Source organism: Pollicipes pollicipes, unplaced genomic scaffold, assembly GCF_011947565.3.
Source record: "Pollicipes pollicipes isolate AB1234 unplaced genomic scaffold, Ppol_2.1 Scaffold_7231;HRSCAF=8579_pilon_pilon_pilon, whole genome shotgun sequence".
NCBI classification, from domain to species: Eukaryota; Metazoa; Arthropoda; class Thecostraca; order Pollicipedomorpha; family Pollicipedidae; genus Pollicipes; species Pollicipes pollicipes.
Window position 1 is genome coordinate 9,054,802 of NW_023597034.1, and position 23,187 is coordinate 9,077,988.

General features: G+C 58.8%; 1 protein-coding gene across 1 annotated transcript; it reads right to left on the bottom strand.

Annotated features, from left to right (window-relative positions):
* Positions 1 to 3,739: 3,739 nt before the first annotated feature.
* On the bottom strand, positions 3,740 to 23,170 carry LOC119109097 (sarcoplasmic calcium-binding protein). Its single transcript, XM_037232642.1, has 5 exons — positions 22,886 to 23,170; positions 14,780 to 14,947; positions 13,817 to 13,969; positions 4,514 to 4,603; positions 3,740 to 4,005 (listed from the first exon to the last, which is right to left on the bottom strand). The coding sequence occupies exons 1-5, from the start codon at positions 23,018 to 23,020 to the stop codon at positions 3,820 to 3,822; spliced, it is 732 nt and encodes a 243-aa protein (XP_037088537.1). The 5' UTR covers positions 23,021 to 23,170; the 3' UTR covers positions 3,740 to 3,819.
* Between the last annotated feature and the right edge of the window lie 17 nt (positions 23,171 to 23,187).

A 23,187-nucleotide genomic window follows, 5' to 3' on the forward strand; every position in this document is an offset into this window, starting at 1 on the left:
AGACAGGACAGGACGGGACTGCACTACCTGGAGGCCATGGGACGGAACAGGACGGAACAAGATGGGACGGGACAGATCCGGGCACGGTTGGACAACACCGCACAGAAACGTACGCAGGTGGACGGGACTCGACACAGTCCGACTCGGCACGGCCCATCGCCGTCTGATCGGAGCTCTAGATTTCCCCGGTCCTATACATTTCAGAACTGTGCTGTCCAGTCCCGCCTGATCCCGTCCAGCCCGCCCGGTCTCGTCCGATTCCGTCCAGTGTCGCCTAGTGTCGGCACCCGGCACCGCTCAGTCCCGACCCGACCAATCCCGTCTTGTCCCGCCCGGCTCCCTTCGATCCCGCCCAGCGTCGGCAACCGGCACCGCTCAGTCCCGATCCGACCAATCCCGTCTTGTCCCACCCGGTTCCCTTCGATCCCGCCCAGTGTCGGCACCCGGCACCGCTCAGTCCCGATCCGACCAATCCCGACTTGTCCCACCCGGTTCCCTTCGATCCCGCCCAGCGTCGGCACCCGGCACCGCTCAGTCCCGATCCGACCAATCCCGTCTTGTCCCGCCCGGTTCCCTTCGATCCCGCCCAGTCTCCTGAGGCTCCTCGCCGGCCAACGGAAGTCTGGACGCGAGCGCGACGCGGGCGCCACCTGTCGAATATAGAGGACGCCGTTGAGCCAGCACCATCGGGGACGGTTGCCCACCTAGCGTGAGACGACGCTGCAGCAATCGCACCAGACGACACCGCCCGCCGAAGAGTTCAATCGGCGTCGCTTTCCCACCCATCCCCACCCATTCCCATCAGAGAGGAAATGGTGTTTCGAGGGCGACGGTGCTGTAGTCGCCCTCTTTCCGGCGAACGCCCTGCGGAGAAGGGGTCCTACGCGGGCTTCTCACCCGGCTGGATTGTTGCCTGTGAAAGGCGAAGATGACAACGGCATAGGACGTGCTAGAAAACCAGAGGCTCCAGCCAGAAAACTGATGCAAAATACGTTCCCTGATGCGGGCCATTCTCGCTCGTTGACGGGCTGCACGTTCGCAGGTTCGCTCATGCACTCGTTCGCATCGTCGTTCCTGACGGACACTGCTTGGTTCGTTAACAAAACACCTACCGCTTGATGTGCATGTATAACACCGGCCCTATTGCACTGCGTCGTTACGTCGTCACATTCTCTGCTTGGGCCCGTCCTAATCTTTGTGGTCTGAGCTCGAGTGAACACCCGCCGGTTGGCTCATGGCGGTACCGGGTTTCCGGTACCGCCACGTTCCCCGGGTGCAGGTAATTCTGGTCTGGAACGGTGGGACTCATCTGGCGGAACGTTCGCCTCGTAGCCGGGGAAGGGTGGGGAGGGGTCCAGTTTGCCTCTCGGCAAGGGTTCCATCCCCCCCCCCCTTCCATCCCACCGCTATATGCTGTTGGCTCTGGACACTCAATGTTCTATGCTGCTTTGCCATTGACTACCCCAGGCCCAGTGGTAGAGCCGGAGTACAGTCCTTCCTTCAGAATGTGCCACAACGTCGTTATGTCTCATTAGTGAACAGGATACAGGCTACTTCGCTAACGGTTGCATGTTCCTGTCAACAGACCTCTTCCTAATGGGCTGAGTTCTGTGCCATGCCGTTATGCAAGCCACTTCGGTAATGGTTCCTCGTGCTCAGGCGGGGGCTCCTGTCAGTGATCTTGTCAACAAATCACGCTCCTCATGATTCGCCTCCGGTTACTGGTCAGGCCTTGACCCTCTTCAAAAGCGGCTCCTTCCTGATCTTGCCATGCCACTAGAGTATAGTCCTTGTCAGTAGACCACTTCTCTCACTGTCGTACAAACCACTTCGCTAATGGTTGCTTCAGGCCCAAGCCGCGATCTGTTGCGTTTTTCGCACTTCACCTACGAAGCAGGCCGTAACATCCCGTCAGCCGATCGATCACTGAGCGAACACATCACCTGTCATGATGAGCGAATACATCAGCTGTCATGCTAAGCGAACGCACAGCTGTCATGATAAGCGACCACATCAACCGTCATGATGAGCGAACACATCACCTGTCATGATGAACGAATACATCAGCTGTCATGATGAGCGAACGCGCAGCTGTCATGATGCACGCCGATTCACTAATGAGTGCTTCTTCGTCCCCCATCCCAGCCAGCTGTGTCTAAAGTTCTTGATCGGGAACCCGACTTTGACAGACGCTAAACAGCGCTTTGTTGCTTTTCCCCATTTAATCCTATAAATGAAAAAGCAAAACCATGCGTTAAAGTACTCTTTCTAGCCTATCCCTTGTAAGGTGTTGTGCACTTGTCCACGTCTTCATGCACAGTCAGTATTTTTCTTGGAGAGCGTAAGCGTTCCATGTCCCCCCCCCTGGCTACCCCTTGGGCTGAGTTACGGAAAATTTTGGTAACAAGGGGGCAACATGCTTGTGGTTCTTCACTCTTAAACCGACTTATGTCCCACGTCACTTACGATGATGTTACCGGCGTGACCTGAAATAGTGTGCCCTCTGGTTGACTGGCAGAGTGAAACCCGTCGATGTATTACACTGGCGTGTTTCACCACGTGACATTTCCAGTGTCCGGCCGGGTTGCGAACCGCGAGCTTCAGTGGGCTTCAGTAACCTCAGTGAGCGAGACTTGGCCGCGAGCGTGGCCGCACGGCTACCGCTACCAACGGCTACCGCACATAGCTTGCTCTGATGCTGTTTTGCTCGGTCAAACACAGTAATGACCCAGTCTTCTGAGACGTGCTTTGAGCCCCGGCATCCATCGACCCCGGCGGTGGTCACGTGCCTACTGACAGCCAATTGATCTGACCGTTGTGCTCAATAGATCATGGCTCAACCTGTGTATGTACGACACGCCACAGGTCGACGTACGTTCGTGTTTTCTTTTTACACGCTGTGAATTATTGTGCTTCGGCAAGAGAACCCCGCAGTTATGCCAGTTATTCGTTTCGACTCACGTTGACATCGATCGAACGAAAGGGGTTTGGCAGTTGTCTGCATGCGATGTTGTTGGTGTGCTCGACGAAACATTTTCTGCAGTCACATTATCACAAATATATTGTTATATTTCACCACATTACGTCATACGCCAGCACATCGTCGAGCCTCACAAAATATATATTCTAAAGACAGTAAAACAATTCAAATGGCGATAGCTGAGCACGTAGGTCAAACACAACGCAGTGCCATCCACATAAAAACGAATTTCGGGAGTACTGAAAACCTTGCCTTCTAGCCTGGAGTGACCATGTAATAATGTACAAACGATTGAACTATGACAGTGGCATGGAAGAACAGAGCGAACGTTTCTTGGATAACCAATCTCAGTTAACTTAACGCCAGTAATTACTTAAACAAAGAGTGACCAGCCACAATCGCCATGCTGCGGCAAAAGTCTCCGAACGCTTTTTGTGCTACATCACTATCTCCTGGGCGTATGGCTAGTCCCGACCAGTAAAGAAACTCAGTAGAAAAACGACGTCATACGCCAAGCCAATACAAAACCACACCCCCGACGCTACATGGCCACAATATCAGTCCGGTACCGCCCAACACCTTAAACAAACACCGCGCCTGGCCACCATATGCGCGGCTGTCGCGGCGCGACACGCAAGTCCTCACACCTGCACGAATGGAAGTCGGACGCGCCCGTCCGTGTCGCCCGCCGCTCACAGAGCGACGAGAGCGCCCGCCCCACCCCCGACCCCGCCGGTGCGCGGGGCGCGCCGACGCGCGTCAGCGGTCCCAGTCGCCGGTCACCGCGGGTCACCGCGCGGTCGGCTCGAGCCCCGCGGCTGTCTGAGCCGGGGCGGCGCCTACGCCTCGGACGAGAGCTCCTTTATCGACTCGGGCAGCTCCTCCACCAGCGTGCCGAAGAACTCCTTGCCGATCGTCGTCTCGTCCTCCGAGTACAGGAAGTCGATGGCCACGTTCACGAACTCATCGATGCTCAGGAAGCCGTCGGCATTGCGGTCGATCGCCTTGAACGATTTCTCGGCCATCTGGAACGTCGCACACGAACGTGAGTTTGCGCACAAACAGCGATAACAAACAGCCAACAAATGTAGGCAGCAAAGGTACTCACCGCCATACAGATACCGTCTGCAAGACCATGGCGGCAGAGTTGTCTACAAGACAATGACACCTGATCGCGTGATGCTGCCGGACCAAAGCCGATTCATATAAGCCGGCAGCTCACCAGAGGTCACCTCTCCAGAACTCGAACAAATCGAGAGGAAGCGGTCGTGGCACACGTTGTGGGGCAAACCGGGTGTCAGTGGAATTTTTGAAAGGCAGAGCTCGCCGAGATTTTTGACCACCTTTGTTTTCAGGGCAAAGAAGATCCTTCACATAGGTCGCGACGAAGAACATGTCAGTACTCCGTAGGCATACTGACAACCAACACGAGGCTGAAAAAGGGGAAAAGACTGGCATCCTTCCACGCCGCTGTGGCTAAATACACAGATCCAAGACATCCACATCACTTGCCAATATTTCTCACATACTCACCTCATCAGAGAGACCGTAGGCCTTGAAGAAGATTTTGTACTCTTTGGGTGAGATGATCCGGTTGCCATTCGCGTCAATCATTTCAAAAATCTGAAATCCAACAAAAGCGTGAGGAACATGCACGATGTGGGTTTCTTCCTGACGCCCAAATGCCATGTCTCGCAGAGCGAGAAACGTGGCCTCAAGTCCGAAGCAGAGCACGAGTGTTTTTGAGTCCTTTAGACATACTTCACAGGATTGCATTGGAAAAGCTAATGCCGGCAAGACGCGGGTCCAGCGTAGCTACAGCATTCCCGGCCATACTTCAGACTGCTCACCAAGCACAAACATAGGCATCGACCCCGACAGTCATCCCATCGTAAGCGGTGGGCGATTCATTGATAAACAAACACAACTCCGTGCCGTGATAAGCCGACGGCCATGAGCTTTCCGTGCACAGTTCCCACTCTGAGCACCCCCACCGCTAATGGAAGTCTGCGTCACACGAATGCACAAGGTGGCACCAAGGCAAAACTCGCAGCGGCTGCGACACGCGCGCACGTCTCCAATGTTGCGCGTCACAGCGCTGGCAAAAATGACACCTCTGACATCCGGGCAGCGAAAGACAGCAGCATCAATGCCACATGTTCTGTTCGAGCACTAGTGTCAACAGCCGTCTGCGAAGATGCCGGCGACGTCGGCATTCAGAGCCCCCGCCAAGCCGCCTCCGCAGGATTCTCCCGCCGGCTGAACCAGTCCGAGTAAGCTGCCCTCGCGGCTGGAGCCTTCCTGCGATGATCCGCCGCCTGCCGGGCCACGACCGCTCAGCTAGACTGTGCAAAAAGCACAGTGGCAGACCTCGGATGGCCCAGCCTAAACGACCACCAAGCGATACCAGCCACAGAGAAACGGAAGCAGGTCAGGTAGCGTTTCCGCCCCACTTGTTGGCATTGGAATTGCACTCGAGGTCACTTTAGGTAAAAATGAATATTTTGGTTCATCTGACTGCAATTCCCAGCCTTGCTCAGTCAATTCCACCAACGCAAACTTTCCACCAGCTTGTTAAGCCCCTTCACAAGGGCAAGCCGGCGATAACCGGCCACAGCAGGCACGGTGTTCCCGGGACCAGCAGGCTACAAGCCAACTACCCGCTGGCCTAAACACCTGGCGCTGTCGCAGTGACTCAACCACAGGAAAAACGACAACAACGCTGGAACTGGACAGCTTATCCGGGCAACTACGCCGCAAACAGGGCCGATGCGTCAGCTGCCTGCTGATGACACGGCCTGCGGGCTGCACCGGCACGCCGGCCTTCCAGGTCCTCGCTGGCGTAGGAAGCGCACCCGCGTGAGGTGCGACAGCATGATGCAACCGGCGCCTGTGGACTTCCCGTAATAAATCACACTGTTTATGGCGCTGCCCGCCGGCGAACGTCGCCCGCCGGTCGCAACGTTATCGCGCCAACCTTGGCCCCATTTGCAGCGCAGACGAGGGCGGAACAGGGAACTGTATCCATATCTGCCCCGGCAGACAGCTTCCTCGGGCGCGGCAACACGCGTCGCATGCGGAAAGCAGCAGCGGCTATTCCCAGGCCCCAGTACACGAGCGCGGACGCGGCGACTCCGCCGTCCGCGTACGGGGCAGAGAGCATCACGTCCCCCTGCCAGCCAAACAAACAGCCAACGGCCACAGGATCACACGGTCGCAAAAACTGTCCGCTACGACCCGAGACAGCAAACAGACGTGCAAAGCGGGCCCGCCACAGTCCTCCGTCACTGAGGCTCGGCCGAGTCTGTCGGGGCCCCGTCAGCTACCGGCCACGGTCCGCCGCTGAGGCTCGGGGCTCTGTCAGCTACCGGCCTCGGTCCTCCGCCGCTGAGGCTACCGGCCACAGTCCTCCGCCGCTGAGACTCCGGGCTCTGTCAGCTACCGGCCTCGGTCCTCCACCGCTGAGGCTCGGGGCCCCGTCAGCTACTGGCCCCGGCCCCGCCTGACCCCAGCCAGCGGGCGCCGCCGGGGCGTCCGCAGACGAGGAAACGGCCGGGCGGCCGCGGCGCCCGCCATACGGTTCCGGCCGACCCTGACGTCCGTCACGAGCCCGTCACCGACGGGCACGCCGAGACCGTCCCAGCTTCGACCGGGCGCCCTGCAACACTCCGGCCCAAGGCTGCCGCCGAACGCCGCACAGCTCAGGACACGCGCCTGCTGCGGAGCGCGCCGAACGGCTGACACTCTTAAACAGCTGACAGGCCGGCTTGAGTCAGGCAACGCGCTGTGAACTCGAGCAGTAACATGGCGGAATATGTGGAAGCACCTGGGCGAAATACGAGCACGCTGCGAAGTGCCGAGGTTGCAGCGAGGTGATTAGGAAGTCGGGTCCGAACTGCAGATCTCATCAGTTATGTCTGTACATCGCTATCCAAACTCTCTGCGATTTGGCACTGCAGGCCGCCAGTCCATCAGTAAGCTGAACTTGGCCGAATCACTTTTCCAGCACACCAGTCGGGCTGGGCCGGGCTACACAAATAGATTACACCTCACGGCGTCGGCTCTGCAGGCCCTTGGTCCAGTCCCAAGGCTCCCGGCTAAACGAGTCCATCCTAAGCAGCAGGCCGGCATCACAGCAGCAAATGCCATCAACGTTTCATGGGACGAAGGGGGCGCGACGGACGGCCGCCTCAGGAACATTCACTACCAGCAACAATGACCTTCGTGTTGTGGTTCGGGCCGCGCACTTCTGCGCCGCCGAGCCGACGGTGCCCGCGATCTGCTGCTGAGCGACGAGACACTGGCCTGTCCTGGCTGGGGCGGTCGTCCGGGGGACCAGCGTCACACTCAACGGCTCAGTCGTCGTTTGTGGGACCAATATAACTCTCTCCCAAGACGTGTGTGTCCTCAGCACCCACGGCTGCACCAACGACAACTCATCCACCGTTTGTGTGGCCAATACAACTCTCTGCCAAGACGGGGGAGTCATCAGCATATGCCACACCGCCGCGCTGCGCAGTTAGCGCAGTGATCACAGAGCGCCAGCATCTATCGGCGTTCGGGAGACGATCACAACATTTCTACCACGTGATGGGAAAAACAACCAGCGCTGCCGCGTCTGACTGGTGACTGCGCTCAGCACCCCACCGCGCGGAGCGTAAACATAGCGCGCTGACTCCCGCTGATAGACGCCGCTGCTGAAGCGGCGCCGCCTGTCCCGCCACGCCACCGAGACCGGACACCGGCTGCCGCTCCCAACCACGTGTTTGGGTAACTAGCACCGATTCAGCCCGCCGACCCCCCGCACGCCGACGGCGTCGGCGGCGCCGCGTCGGAGACGACCTCTCCCCCCCCTCCCCCAACCCGGCCCGGCCGCCAGCGACATGACCCACGACACTACCAGGTCGGCACGGCCCGGCCGACACGCCGAGCCAGCCAAACACAACGTTCTGGCCGCCGCCGCCTGCCGTGGCCGGCCGGCCGACGGGGTCGTAAGTCGCGCGCCAGCGGCCCTCACCTGTGACAGGACACGGGGGCGCGACCCGGCGTGTTTTGGCCGCTGGGCGAGACGGACCACCACCCCGCGGCCACTGTGAGATCGCGGCAAAACGGCGAAGGGGAGCAACGCAACACATTAGTGTGGTACTGATGCATTCATTAACGATGTTTTGTAAGAAAGGTCCCTGGTTAAATCATTCACTGTGCTGTGAGCCACCTTCGATGGCCTGTGCACCTGTGCACTCTGAGCCGCCTGTGAGCCATCTTGCAAGCTCATTTGAAAGAAAAACTGGCTTGTATTCAGTGACAAAATATCATGATTTTGAGCGCCAAAAGAAGTACATTTAAAAAACTCTGTCACACAGGTTGTTACGGATATTCTATCAAACTTGCAAAAGACAAACAAGGTCAATGGCGCAAGACGACGTTGTTAGATTAAAGGTTAATCCTTGAAGTTTTCCTTCTTGGTCTGAATCATCGTGCGATTTGATGCGTACTGAATCAAGTACTAGTGCAGGTGCCCACTTGTTTCAAATGGCCTTTGGTCTCGGAAATTTTTTCGCCCAAATATCAAGGTTGATCTGGCCCGCACGATCGCACTGACAGATTGACCTGGTAGCCAGATGGACATATTCTGATCACTTAGGTAGCAGTCCATCTACCTGCTAGTCCCGGTGAGTGGTGGCTTTAATCCAGCTAGGGACCACACAGCGACGTAACGCCTGCCCTTTCGCCCGCCGCGCAATGAAAACAGAGCCCGCCCAGCTGCCAGATGGCACGGTCAGGCGAACACAGCGGGCGTGGAGCTGTGCGCGGCGATGGACACGCAGTGCCGGGAACCGAGCGATCCCGGACTGGTTCTTCGCGGTGCGGCCGTCGCGCAGCACCCAGCGTAGCGTGGCAACGCAGTAGCTGCTGGCATGCCGGCGCCCGTAGACTACGCCGCCATACATCCCGTCATACGATCCAGTCGCACATGATTGAAAAAGGTCACCAAGACATCAACAAGTCGCGACGCAGTGTGTCGATCCGAATGACAGCCGTATCCGCCTCATCTCGCAAGGCGAACGCTAGTCCGTCATTGGCCATCCGTCGGTTCAGCGTTCAGATGAGCCCGACCGGGCCGCTCGCCTGCCGCCGCCCCTGGTCCGGCCAGACAAGCCGGGCCGGGCCGGGCCGGGCCGGGCCGCTCGCCTGCCGCCACCCCTGGTCCGGCCAGACAAGCCGGACCGGGCCGGGCCGGGCCGGGCGCCGCCCCGGCGGGACGCCGCGCGTCCGGTGCGCGGCGAAGGTGGGCCCGCGTCCCGTGACGCCCCGCCGACCTCGCCGCGCCCCCGGGGTCACCACCGGATGCCACGGCGTCAACAGCATGCGGGCACCTGACCAGCGAGCTCAGCGCTCGCTCCACGCGGAGCCCGACAGAGCGAGGCTCCGCCGACCGTCGTGGCGGCGCGGCAGCCGGTCGGCGCCGGCCACGGGCGTCTGGCGGGGAGTGGGCCGGTCCCACAGAACGGGGACGGCCGCCCCCAGAGAAGAAGCCAGCGAGGAAGTCCTCCGATCAGCCGCAACCGGCGGCGCTGAACGGCCGATGCCGTTCGAGCGAATCCAAACTCACATATTTGCACACACCCACAGTGAGGCGACACCCCGTCCCCTCCCCGTCCCCCACCGCGTCGGCTACATGGGGCCGGGTCGCCGGCCTTCACACGCGCGAGGCCGACGGCCGACGCCGGCGGCCGCCGCTGCCCCCAGCTACGGCCTGTGTTGGCCGACTCGCCATGGAGACCCGGGCGGCGGCCGCACTGCACCGCGCCATGGTGCAGTCACCACGACCGCTGGCTGTCTGTGGGCGCAGGCCGCGCAGCGAGCGTGACCTGCGAGCCGGCCGAGCGAATAGCGGACTGTGAGAAGTGACGTGCCAAGACCATCAGCCGGCCAGCCCACAAACCCGGACACCTCAAGAAGAAAGGTCGTCGCGATTCAGCCTGGCATCCCATCGCGTCTCATTCCTAACGCCGTTCACCGTTCGCCGTTCACCGTACGCCGTAACACCGTTCGCTGCCCGGTACTCATCGACGGACGGACGCATCCGCCGGGTGCGGTCTCCTCCCTGAGCAGGCCGAGTCAAGATGGCGACGGAAGAGACCGAGGCGCAGATGAAGAGCTCCATCAACCAGAAGCTGATCGAGATGGGCGAGAAAGAGCGACTCAAGACGCTGCTCAAGGAGCGCCTGGCCGAGTGCGGCTGGCAGGACCAGATGAAGGATCAGTGCCGCCAGGTGATCAAGGAAAAGGGCGCCGAGAACATCACCGTCGACGACCTGGTCACCGACATCACACCACGCGGCCGCGCGCTCGTGCCCGACGATGTCAAGAAGGAGCTCCTGCAGAGGATCAAGGCGTTCCTGGCCGACCAGGCGAATCTGTGAGTCGGCTGCGCTCACCGCTGCTCACCGTAGCTCACCGCCACTGCTCACCGCGCAGCGCATTCCCAGATAGTGGCCCGATGCTCAACGCGGCGCGCCGCGCACGGCACCTGTCTACGGCATGCGGCCGCCTTGTCGCAGATCAGCGGCCGCCCACGCGAATATGATACACTCAGCCTGATGTTTACAAATTACGACCATTACACATGGACGCGTGAACTCATACCGATCTGTTGATTGCCGGTGTTTATGCAGCGACAAACTCGACGATCCAATAAACATGGCGGCTGGACGCGACGCGCCGCCCGTTCGGGCGACCACCGCTGGACCGCCGCCAACGAGGCGATACCACGCGGTCGTCCGGACCGGTCCCGGCCGGCCAAGAGCGGCCCGCCGGCGGCCGTTGTCCGGCGCGGCCGGCGGCCGGCAGACGCGGGCCCCACCCCTCTGCGACCAGCGCCGCCGGTCCAGTCTGGGCAGCGGCCAGCTGGCGGCCGGGTAGGCTGGCCGCCGGATCATGGCGCGCTGGCCTCCGCTCAGAGCCCGAGCGGCATTAATGGACCGGCGGCGCACGGCGCGCCCCGCCGTTACGGCCGGGTGGCAGGGCACGCGCTGGCTGCCAGGGCCGTCGGCCGTGCAGCCTGGACAAAGGCAGGTCCGGGTGCCACACGACGCCGCCCAGCATACATCTCGCTGCGACGCTCAGGGGCCTCTGGTCCGCTGCCACCGTGGCCAAGGCGGATTCTCGCTGTACGAATCGTATTCATCGCTCGCTCATACGAATCATGCTTCGCAAGATAATAAAACCATGGCTATCGGACGGAGCAAATCAGCACCATAAGCATATCCAATGTTGAGGGCGTGTCCTCAGATCCTGACCTCACTCTCCTAGTGCTCCTTGTGTTCACCAATTATATTGCCAAGGCTACATTGAGCGCTAGCTAATGAAAATGGTACTGGCAATGCTATAAACGTCACAGGCGCAAATCTGCAAATCAATACCGGAACAGCGTCAGCCTCCGAGCCAAACATGCGAACACGACACCATATGTTTAGAAAACTGAAACCCGTCTGTCAAATGTCCTTGATATACTGACGCTCAGACTTGGCCAGCACCGAGCTGGCAATTTCCGGGCCGGCGGGACCCCACGCGGCCCTTCTCGCGCCGCTGTGGCCCGGGCGGTGCTCCATTCGTCCGCTCCTCGTGTACGCCGCCTATCCGTGCCGGCCGTCTGTCATGCCGGGCCCGCCTCGGCCAGTGACACCGTGCAGTGTGCACCAACTGCGCACTGAACGGGCGTGGAGGCCGGCCGGCCGGCCGGCCGGCCGTGCGGCGGCGGCGCCGGCTGTGGGGACGCGCGAGCCGCACCCAGCATCCGCGATGCCACCGGTCATCGCCGCCGGTCCCGCCGCCCGGCCACTGCGCAGACGCCCCGGCGGCCGGGCCTGAAGCACCCACAGGTCAGACCGGGCACGCAGAGGACACAGATGGGACGGCAGGGAGCGGGCGCAGTGCGATGTTATCCAGCCGGCCGGCGCGGCCAGCGGCAGGCGGCAGGCGGCGGGCGGCGGGCGGCGCCTTGCGCGCGCTCGTGGGACACCGCCATGGCCGCATAGCCAGCCGGTTCCCGCACAGCGGCGGACACAGGCGCCGCATGCAGCGCCGGCTCCCGCCCAGGGAGCCCACGGCGTGTGTCCTTCAGACGGTGGTCTGTCAACACAGCTTGTATCGACTATTTATTTCGCCCCGGACTGCACCAGCCCGTGGCCCGGCCTTCTGGGTACGCCTCTGACGCCGCTCGGGCCCGGCTATCAGCGCGCAGCCCGGCCATTGACGTCAACGGCTGAAAACCAGGGCCAGGCCGGGCCGGCGGGAGAGCAGACGGCCGCTCCAGCTGCCGCCTCGGCCTCCGCCGCCCGCCGGGCGACACCCCCCGTCCGACCCGTGCACGCGCACCGACCGCGCTCAGCCCCACCGACCGCCAGTGAGACAGCGCGCATGTCCGTAGGCCCATCCCGTGACAGCTCGGCCGGAACGGGCAGACGGCGGCTCGCGGCGACAGCCGACGGCGCCGGCGAGCACTGCCGCGTCACGTCCCAGCCCGAGTGGCACAAAAACGGACGGCGAGGGCGGACCGGCCTCTACCGGAGCGGGCACTGTCGGCGTGGACCGCCGCTCACCCGGCTCACCCGCTGGATCTCCTTCATCGACGCTGTCAGGGGCGCGTCCGAACGATGGCGGACAGCAGCCGCGGTACACGCCGTGCACGGGTATGGCGCCGCACCGCTGGATGGTCCGCACTGAGCGGTGATGCGGCGCATACGGCCCAAGCCGCTACCGGTTTCGCGTAGCGTCATGGCAGTGGGGAAGGCGGCGGGGTGTTACGAAACATGGCGTGTGGAAACGGGCGAAGGCGCTACCAGCGTGGTGCAAAGGGTCACAATATTGGCCGGGTCTGTGCACACTTGCTTGCACGCGTCGTCCATTTGCCTGCCTGGCCGCGGCAATGTGTTGATCAGCCCCGGCAGACGCAACGCTGATGGCTGCTAAACCGTGATTATAGGCCACTTTGGAGTGCTAAACACCGACAGTCGGTGATCATCGAACACTGTACGGATTCAGGAGCAGCCGGCCACAGCCCTGCCCGCCTATGACCGCTCGGTGGCTGGTGCTAAGCGCAATGCACGTTATCACCACACTGCAGCGGCTTTCGCAATGATTTAACGCTGATTGATGGGTGCGTGACTGCCTGCGTGAGACAACTGCTATCGTAGCCGTCGACTCGGGCACGTTTGCGAGTAAGCAGGTGTGACAATGACAGATGCGTGTCACACAAAATTACCCTCAAGCAGCCAGCGTAGCCAACGGCGATCTGTCGATACCGTCAGCGTTCCGCACACCGCCTGGGCGGAGCCGGGAACGGAGCCCACCCGGGTTCGGCCCGACGCCAGCGCCAGCGCGCGCGCCCCGGCCGGCGCAGCCCCCCCCCCCCCCCTCCCCACACTGTGACCCGCCCTACCCGGCGACCGTCGAGGGAGCCCCGGCGGCGCGGTCGGGTCGGCGTCACGCGGCGGCGGCGGCCGGTACCGCGCGCACGCCACACCGCCACTGTCGCCGCAGACCCCCGTAAAACCGGTCGGCCGGCGCGCCGGTAATCAGCCGAGGCCAAACACGGTGGCCGGGCGCGGGCGGCTTGGCGTGGGCGCGCTGACCAACGGCCGGCATGCAGCGTCGCCACGCGCCGGCCGCCTGCCGCTGACCCCATTTCGCCAGCGGACCATGCATGTATTCCACGTGCCGGGTGCGAACCCAAGCCGGTTGCCACGAGCGCTCGGCATGTCAATGGCTCGTCGGTGCCACGCTGGCCCAGCGGGCGGTTCGGTACTGGCGCCCACCGCGACGGCTGCCCACCTTATAGAAGAAGGCCCACACCGGCATCTGCTTCTTCTCGGTGGTTTTGTAGGCCGGCTGGTTGATGGCGTGCTGAAGCGACCTGACGAACTCCTCGCGTGTGATGGCCGTGTGCGGGTCCTCCACCGACCCCAGCCAGTACTCCCAGAGGCGCTGTAACGAAGGGGGCGCATCAGCGGTGGTTCCAGCGCTCGCCGCACGGGGGCGCCGCCGCACGCGGTACAGGATATGCCACACGGAGACCGGTGCACACGACCAACGGCACAGCACACGGACACGCAAAGACGCCGGTGAATACAGCCATCTGTGGATGGCTGTCGGGCCTGCATCAGGCGTGAGCCACAGCTGAGCCGACCGCGCCGCCGATCATCAGACCGTCGCATGCTATGCAAATAAACACGGCACGACGTGGTGCTCATGAATACCAAGCGGCTGCACCATGTCCGCATCAGACTGCTCTGACGTCAAGGCGAGACCCTTTCCCGCACTAGACCGATGCACATTCGGATGCTCAACGCAAGGCGGGCCGTACTTGGCTCTGCGGCAGCCTGGCCAAGCGGGCCCCAATGGACTGCGCCTGCCTTCCTACACCTCGGCCAGCGAGGCGAGCCGGCCTCCGCACCCAGTCGGGGCATATGGAGGGCTTCCCGGCCAGACTCGAGCCATGGCAAATATTATCGTGGATATATCGGAGTCCCATCTGAAGCTACCGTGCAAGAAATAGCCGCCCCAAGGCCACCGTCGGTTGAAGCGAACCTCGATCCTTCTTAACGCAAGTCATTCGGTACAGTTAACAGGGCACTCGACCCTGGTGCTTTCAAAATCGACACAACTCGGACAAAGAAAACACATGTCATTTCCTCAGTTGCAATCGTATGCTCGCGTCCCTGACAACTAGGAAACCCGGTTGGGCCAATCGGTAAGCCTTCTCGACCCCGCCGCGCCGTCATGTCGGCGCCGTACCCGGAAGTTGAGCATGGCGTCCACCTCCTCCTTCATGCCGACGCCGGTGGTCTGGCACAGCCGGGTCTGCACTCGCACATAGTCGGTCCAGTCGATCCGGCCGTCGCCGTCCGTGTCGTGCAGCTCGAACAGCGTCACCATCTTCCGCTTCCAGAACTCGCTCGAGCCCTGCAACGTAAGGCGGACGGTGCATGAGCGCGATAGAGGGGTCTGCCACGCGTCACGTCCACGCCCAATGGTCTAGCCGTGTTTCCTTCGCGTAGCGTTCATCTTCGGGCGTTGTACAGGGCTGGAGGCAGCGCTTCGCAGCGGAAAGCCCGAGGTCGATGGGTGTGGAAGTTTATGCCATATCGGCGTTCAATTGCCCGCATGTTCAGACAGCACAGGGTGTCACGTGATTCATCAACTTTCGCAACCATCACGTGTATTTGGGCAGACGAGGATGCACTCATGGCGGCGGCTCGGAGGGCGGGAGGCGGCGGCCTGGAGGGCGCGGCCCGCCGGTCTGAGTGTGTCGGCGGACGGGAGCGGGTGGTGATGGCCTGGCGTGCGGGGGGCGGGCGGGCGGGCGGGCGGGCGGGCGGGCGGCGGTGGCCTGGGGGGGCGCGGCCGCCGGTCTGAGTCGGCGGACGGGGAGTGGGTGGGCGATGGCCTGACGGGCGGGCGGGAGGGCGGGCGGGCGGCGGCGGCGGGCCTGGAGGGGGCGGCCCGCCGGTCTGAGTCGTCGGCGGACGGGGAGCGGGGCGGATTGGCCGGCCGGGCGGGCGGGCGGGCGGGCGGGCGGGCGGGCGCGGCGGCGGCGGCGGCCTGCGCGGACCGCCAGTCTGAGTCGGCGGGGTCTGCCGAGTCCTGCTGCTATCACGCCGTCCAGTCGACGGCGCACGAGTCGGCTCACACTGATGTCGGGACACGCCCCGGCCGCCGGCGAACGTGCAGCCGTCCAACTGGCGCCCCCGAGACCAGCGTCTGGCATGCATTGCTCCTGGCCAGCTGACTCGCGCGACCCGTGGCCCAGGCCCCTCCACAGCACACATCAGCCAGCCTCCTACCGGATGACATTACTGCTGACAATTGAAAATGCAGCTGTTTGTATATCCATGCTACTCGTAGCGAGTGGTATTGAACAAAGTCCTGTCCCCCCCCCCCCCACCGCTATTTTCTGGTACCACGGCAATTCCAAACAAAGCCGTCACAGCATATGTACGAAAGCCTCTTCACAAAGACGAAATACAGTGAAGGTGGTGGGACTCCTGGCCACCGAAGAGAAGCAGGGTCCCCTGAAGTTGAACATGCGTCTGAACACGACCCAACACGCAGCTCATCATTTGTTGGAGCTTTCCTAATGTGTATTGAGTCATTCACACAAACCCAACTGAAGATGGGTGTTTTGACTGTTAACGTTGCCAGCATGACTAAGAGAAGACTAGAAAAGAGCAATGAACGGTGCACAAGAAGACTGAGAGGCAGAAACTCTCGGGACATTGCCATCGGCATGTAGTGAAGTCCCGTCTAAATGTGAAGCGGGCCTGTGGGCGGGCAGAACAGGAATATGAAAATAGGCTCAATGATCCCATTAAAGGACACAACATATTATGTCGGACATATGCTAAGAGCAAACGGCAAAAAGTACGAAATCAACTGAGCATTAACCTACCCGTATCATGAAGGAGGACACGCCAGGAAGTCCTGTGACTACAGATCGATCCCACATCCATCTGCTGTAAGCTGGTGGAAAAGTCTGACTTCCTCGATGGTTTTGTATTTGAAGGAGGAGTAAATAATAGTTGATCAACAGCACAGTTTTAGACGAATTTATGGCGTTAAAACATAGTTGCTGACGTTGGTAAAAGATACAAGATCGGCGTCGGGTGTGAGAAAACGCTGATCCGACGCTAAATAATTTCAGGAAAAGTAAAAAAAAAAAAAAAGAAAAAAAGAAAATGCTTCCCAAACGTCCCATTTAGAAGTTAAAATATAGTGGGATAAGCAGAAGGTTGGCTGCACGGACAGAATCGTTCATTTCAAAGCGAGAACAGAGTGGTCTTGAACAGCATCCCATTGGAGAGTGGTCGTGGAGAGCGTCCATTCGGGAAGTGGTCTTGAACACCATCCATTCAGAAAGTGGTCGTGAATAGCATCCATTCGGAAGCGGTCTTGAGCAGCTTCCACTCGGGGAGTAGGTTTGAACAGCGTCCATTCGGACGGTGTTACAGCGTCCGAATTTTTAATTTAATATACAGCGTTTACAGCGTCCATTCGAACGGGTGTTTACAGCGTCCGAATTTTTAATTTAATACACAGCGTTTACAGCGTCCATTCGGACGGTGTTTACAGCGTCCGAAGTTTTATTTAATATACAGTGTTTACAGCGTCCATTCGGACGGTGTTTTGGGGAGCCTCAACGCAGTGTTTTAGGAGCCTTGTCATGTTTTGTGATACATAACATAGTCGAAGGATAAACTAGCAATACACAATCATGTGCTGAACCAAATAAACTACCCAAATGAGTACAACACTGCAGGAAATATGCTCAACAGCAGGCTAGTGTGGCAAATCTACAAATGTGCAAGTGCATATGAATAGTAAGGAACAGGTTGCAGAAACACCACGCTAAGTTTTGAACAACAGCGTGCTAACAAGTGGTAAACAAAATACAAGTAACTTGCAGTGCAAATATCACAGGTTTAACTGGCATCAACAAAGTCAAAAAAGTTAGGAACGGCGTTCAGATTTCAGGTTTGCCATCTCAATGTCTAGAAGAGGTCTCAGCAATGCGAAATAAACTGCCTCTAATTTGTTAGCCAGGCCGCTGTTGGAATATGCATGTTGTGTATAGGACCAATAATGTTGTGTACTTAGTACACGAAACAGTGACGGCAGAGGAAAGAACATATATAAGTGAAGGGTGACCGATGTCTTTTGGGTCAACACGAAAGGTATAGTGGTGTGCAGATATACTTGTTAAGCTGCGTTGGAAGCCACTGGAACTGAGACGAAACGGGACACCTGATCCCCATTCAGACACCCATTAAAACGTTGATAATATGATTGTTAGACCAAATCAAGTCGGGTGTGGGCCTTTGAAAAATCGCTCAGTGTCGTCTCGGCCTGTTCCTTTACCGAGACAGCGGTATTCGTAACGTGATAGACGAACATTGCCTCGCAGAACTGTGTATCTATGCCCGTCCCTGTCCTACATCCCACCGTTGAACTCCTAGTTGAATACATCCGGAGTGGCGCGTACATCCCCTCCACCTGCCCGTGTGGGCCCTTCTGTGCGTTAGCTGGCGGCTTACCGCAGCGGAAATCCGTGCTCTGACGCCAGCTCTTGCGTCATGGGATGGGCAGCCGCAGCGGGCTTTCATAACGGAGCGCAGCTGATGAGGTCGCGCCTGGTTTGGGGAAACGGGGCGGGAAAACGGCCGGCTCAGTCCGGACTTCGGAGAGCGGGGTACAGCTGGACACGGCGGATGACGAAACATGCTTGCCTGCCCGCTTTGTGCTCACGAACCGCACGGCGAGCGGGACAGCCCGCTTCGTGCTCACGAACCGCACGGCGAGCGGGACAGCCCGCTTTGTGCTCACGAACCGCGCGGCGAGCGGGACAGCCCGCCTCGTGCTCACGAACCGCACGGCGAACGGGGCAGCCCGCTTTGTGCTCACGAACCGCACGGCGAACGGGACAGCCCGCTTTGTGCTCACGAACCGCACGGCGAGCGGGCCAGCACGCTTTGTGCTCACGAACCACACGGCAACCGCGCTGGCCACCTACCGCAGTGAGAGCATGACAAACAAGAGACACTCCATATGCCCATATACATTGTCAATAATGACAGGTATCACAGCGGCATTATCACAGCACATCACACACCCGTAAGCCGCCTATTCGGTACGCAGCGGGCGGTCATAAAAATAATGTATCATCGTGTGACGGTGCTAAAACCTCGCTGAGAGGAGCCAGACACCCTCGGAATCCAAACAAGTGGGTCAACAGTCACTAAAATATCCGTCTTTCGTGAGAGCTCCTAGCAACATTCCCTGAGAGCTCCATAGCCGTTCACCACCGCCTTAACTCGCGATTCGCCAATCGCACGGCTGGAAATTGGATGGGTACGGACCCGGCAAGTCGTGGCTGTTGTAGCCTTTCAAACTGACGAATTTTTAATGGCTTACGTCATCTATGACTAAGATTAGGTATTGCGAAAACGCATATCTTCTGGGTGGTTTATCTTCTCGGCGGAAATTTGTCGCACCGAAGTAGGCTGCACGCCTGAGTGTCTTTAACGGTCAAATCCCTCAGTCCATGTCACGGCAAATGACGTTCATGATCGGATTAGAAGAGGTTTCATTGTCCGATAACTTCTACTGGTGTCATTCATTGCAGAACAGCGTTGGACTGCTTAGTCACTTGTAGACGGCACATTCACCTCCAAATCATCCAGTTCGTGTCAGACCATCAACTGCCGCATCTACTGAGATCGGACATAAGTCCTCAGAACGCTCCCAAACGGGTCGATCGAGTTCATGCTCGAGAGCACGTGGCCGGCTGCACACACAGAGCCTGACTTCCTCCATCATATTGTCGTCCACATTCTTTTCTTTCAAACGGTGTTGGTTCGGCGCCGTTGCGACGCCTGACTGCCAACGCTGACGCAAAGTAACGGATAGCCAGAACCCAAACAATGTCACGTAACCCGTCTAAATCCCTCAGCAGCACTCGCCCCACCACCGATGCGCCCCGTCCCCAACCCCCAGTAGGATACCTCCTGCCGATCAGAACGGTGCCCGACGCACCATATTCAGTCCCAACCATCCCGCAAGGGCTTTTCTCGGCGCCCCAGAGGACATCGTGCCCGCCGTGAATCCCCAGCTGACCGTCTGATGCCACTAGCAAGGGCACATCTCGGAAGGAGCACATCAACCACCTCCCACCACGCAACACGGCCATGGTGGAAGAGATTCTCGAAGAGAATCTCTTCCACCATGAGAGAAGAGAAGAGAGTCTAGAGAAGAGAAGAGAGTCTCGGAGCACAGGCGGCTGACGTCCACAGTCACATCTAGAGGCCATTATTATGGGGCAAAAGGCCCTCTATAAGAGCAGCTTTTCCTGAGAGCTAAGATCACTTGCAACGGTAAACGACCAGTGAATCAAATTTACTTTACACGACACCTTGCAGAAGCGCTGCCTCACAGTGTTTTACGAATGTTTTACGATTGCACAAAACGAATAATCCTGTTTTAGCGGTGGTTCGGTTCTCTCAGCCGCGGTTCTCTTATCTTGCATACCGGCCTCCGGTTATTCACAGTTCCCTGAGTGTCCTCGTGCTGGCTACAAGGGCAGCCCACCTTCCCGCAACCTGTACCAACACTCACACAGTTCGCGTGAAACATTCGACCGGATTCCGTGGAAGCCACCAACACCCAACGCCAAGCAGGAACAAGCCAGTCGGCAATACGCGGATCCCTTTGAACGCCTCGTCCGCGGAACCGTCGGACTCGATGCCGTGTTTTTCCGTCGGCCGTCGGCCGGCAGTTCGACGGAGCGATGACCGGCCGATGCCGGAGAGGCCGCCCGGTTCGGATCCCCTCTGGCCGCCACAGCCGCCTGGCGGGGCAGCACAGCTGCTCCGACCCGGCCCCGGAGCACCCGTGCCCGCCTGACGCAAACGGCCGCTCCAGCAGCCTGCTCGACGCCGCGACACGGTGCGCGAGCCTTGAATTTGTCGCCCGCCGTCACTTTCGCGGCGCCGTTTCTGATGCAACACGGCTGGCCGTGCTGCGCCGCGCGGAGCCAGTTCACTTGCTCCAGCACAGATCCGCTAAACGGCTGGTTGGCTCGAGATGCCAGCTATCGACGCCTGACGCGCAGAATCAGTTACAGAATCGCCTCAACCCATGCTGGAAGAGGCGGGGGAGGGGGGGGGGGGGGCAGCCGTTTTTCCCACTGGCGTGCCACCGGAAGTGACCCCAAAGCCCCTTGTCTATTTTCAAAACCAAACTTGCTGCGACAAAGTAGAGGGTGGCCTGGGATGGCTCGTGTATAGTTACAGCCGATCGCGATTCTTAAGCGTCGACATAAATGACCTATGACGGGTGAAAACAGGTCACTGGGGCAAACTGAGTGAAATTGGCCTTCACTCTTTTTTCATATCTGCGTGTGTAACAACGGAGGGGAAGACGGTGCTGTACAGTGAATCAGGTAGCTACCAACTCATCGGTGCATGTGACGCGTTACAGGTCACATCAGGTCATACAGGTCAAACGTTATGCGCTTCCCCCGCCCATTATTTCCAAAACCTAACATAGCGAAAATGCGCGACAAACGCCGCTGGGAAGCGATTGCAAGCCGCATCAAACATCGGTTGAGGCGGCCAAAGATGCATGAAACCACAGATCGCCATCATAACACGAAAAGCCCTCAATGACGGTCATTTCTTTGCATTTAAATCATCCACTTTCATGGTCGTGTATTAAAGTGACGACGCAGAAAAATAGGAAAAATACCGAGAATACTTCGCCACGAATAGACTTTACCAAATAAATCATGACAACGAATCATGACGAGACATGGAGGAGCGGTATGGACAGCAAGCGTATTTATGTTGTAACGACGGGTCATGAAAAGTTGAGCATCATTGCGATATTTACTCAGCGTAATTGTACTAGCTTGGCAATTGGCAAACTGAACCTGAGCCCATTGCATTTGACACAGTCGACACCACTCTGTGCGGTAAATAATCAGATGCCACAAGTCGATTGCGGACACCTATTCTGTAACGTACCAGATCGGACTCCTTCATACATAATGCAGCCGAAATCTCCATAAAGAACTGGAGATTCACGGAAAGGATCTTGAAATTGTAAAAATATAGATAGATGTTTTGCTCATCTGCTTAAAATCTAATCACCAAACGCCCAGTGGTACACCAGTCAGAACTGACAAACGGTATCGTGTTGCCGGCCGCCGTCAGACAGCTAAGACTTGCGGCCGGCTTTGCACAGGATCGCAATAGCCTGTGTGCGGAGTATACTAATCAGCACCCGTAGATCGATCACGCTGAGGGCGGTATACACCCCAACGAGAGCGCATTGCAACCGTCTATCTCAGTCGTGTTGTGTTCTCAGCACCGCCTTAACAGACAGATTGGTCCACGTTGTAATGTTGGGTGCACTGTATGTGGTCTAGTGTCGGTAGCTTCAAGTTTTCTCAGTCCTCAAGCTGAGCCCTGGGACGGAAGCAGATGCAGCTGTTGCATCCAGACTGCAGCGACGCGGGACAAATAATTATTTGCAAGCCGAAGCCTGCGGAAGACTGCACCCCTTACCTTCCACCGCAGCAGGCGGGGGCCTTCACGAGGGTCCCAAAACGGAGCTGCCGTGCCTCAGCCAGCGAGCAAGTGCAGCGTCCGTGGCAAAAAAAAAACGGCCATGGAGACTACTCCGTTATTGATATCACACTAAAAGGTGTCATTTCCCACCCAAAACCTTGAACATAGACGCACAGTATTACACTCATGCCGTTGCGAGGACTAATAAATGTACACTATCAGTTTATTGTCTACCCACACCATGCCATTCGCCTAACACCGTGTGATTGGTCGGAGTTGTGCAGAAAGCCCTTCCTACCGCATTCGCATCACCGACGAAGCCCGCAGCGGCGCAGATGGAGTCTTGCGGAAGCGAGATTCCATCTTGTGAAGCTTTCCTCCACGCTTGGGACGTTACGCAGAACGCAATATGTGATTTTAAAAAAGACCTGTGGGACCCTGGGCCCAGGAAAGTCTGTTTTTAACCAAGGAACCAAGGTAAAGATCCAGCGTGTCCGGCACAGTGGCATTTGAACACAGCTGGACCGATGCGCTGCGCGACTTCGAGCATATTCGCACAAACAAGCTGAGGGTACGGAGCTGTGCATGATATACAAAATATGCATACATGTTTTATGCCGGGAAAACAGCATTCAGCTCGACCATTCTGGAAACAATCGGCTAGCTGCTTACTGGAAACTGACATTCGGCCAAATGCACTTCGATTCCTCGCACGGCTGCCCGGCAGCCCCCCTACGCTGGCGAGGATCGACTACGGATTCAGGATGTCAGCACTTACCGCTCTCTGAACGGTGCAATAGTGCTGGTAGCACAGCGTCCTCTGCAGGTGTCCAGCACCTCGACACGTGAGGTGAGGTCTGGACGCGGCCGCCCTCAGCGTCACTCCCAGCAGACGGCCAAAGCTGGTCATCATGTAAGCCCTCAAACACTTCGCGTTTCACACACAAGCTTCACAAAGCTAACGCCAGATGCACAACCCTCCCGCACTAACCCTTGCTATATAATGCCGCCGCCAGACAACGCACGCGCGGCCCCACCGGTACCCACCCCACCGCTCTGTTTAGGTACGATAGCTGGCGT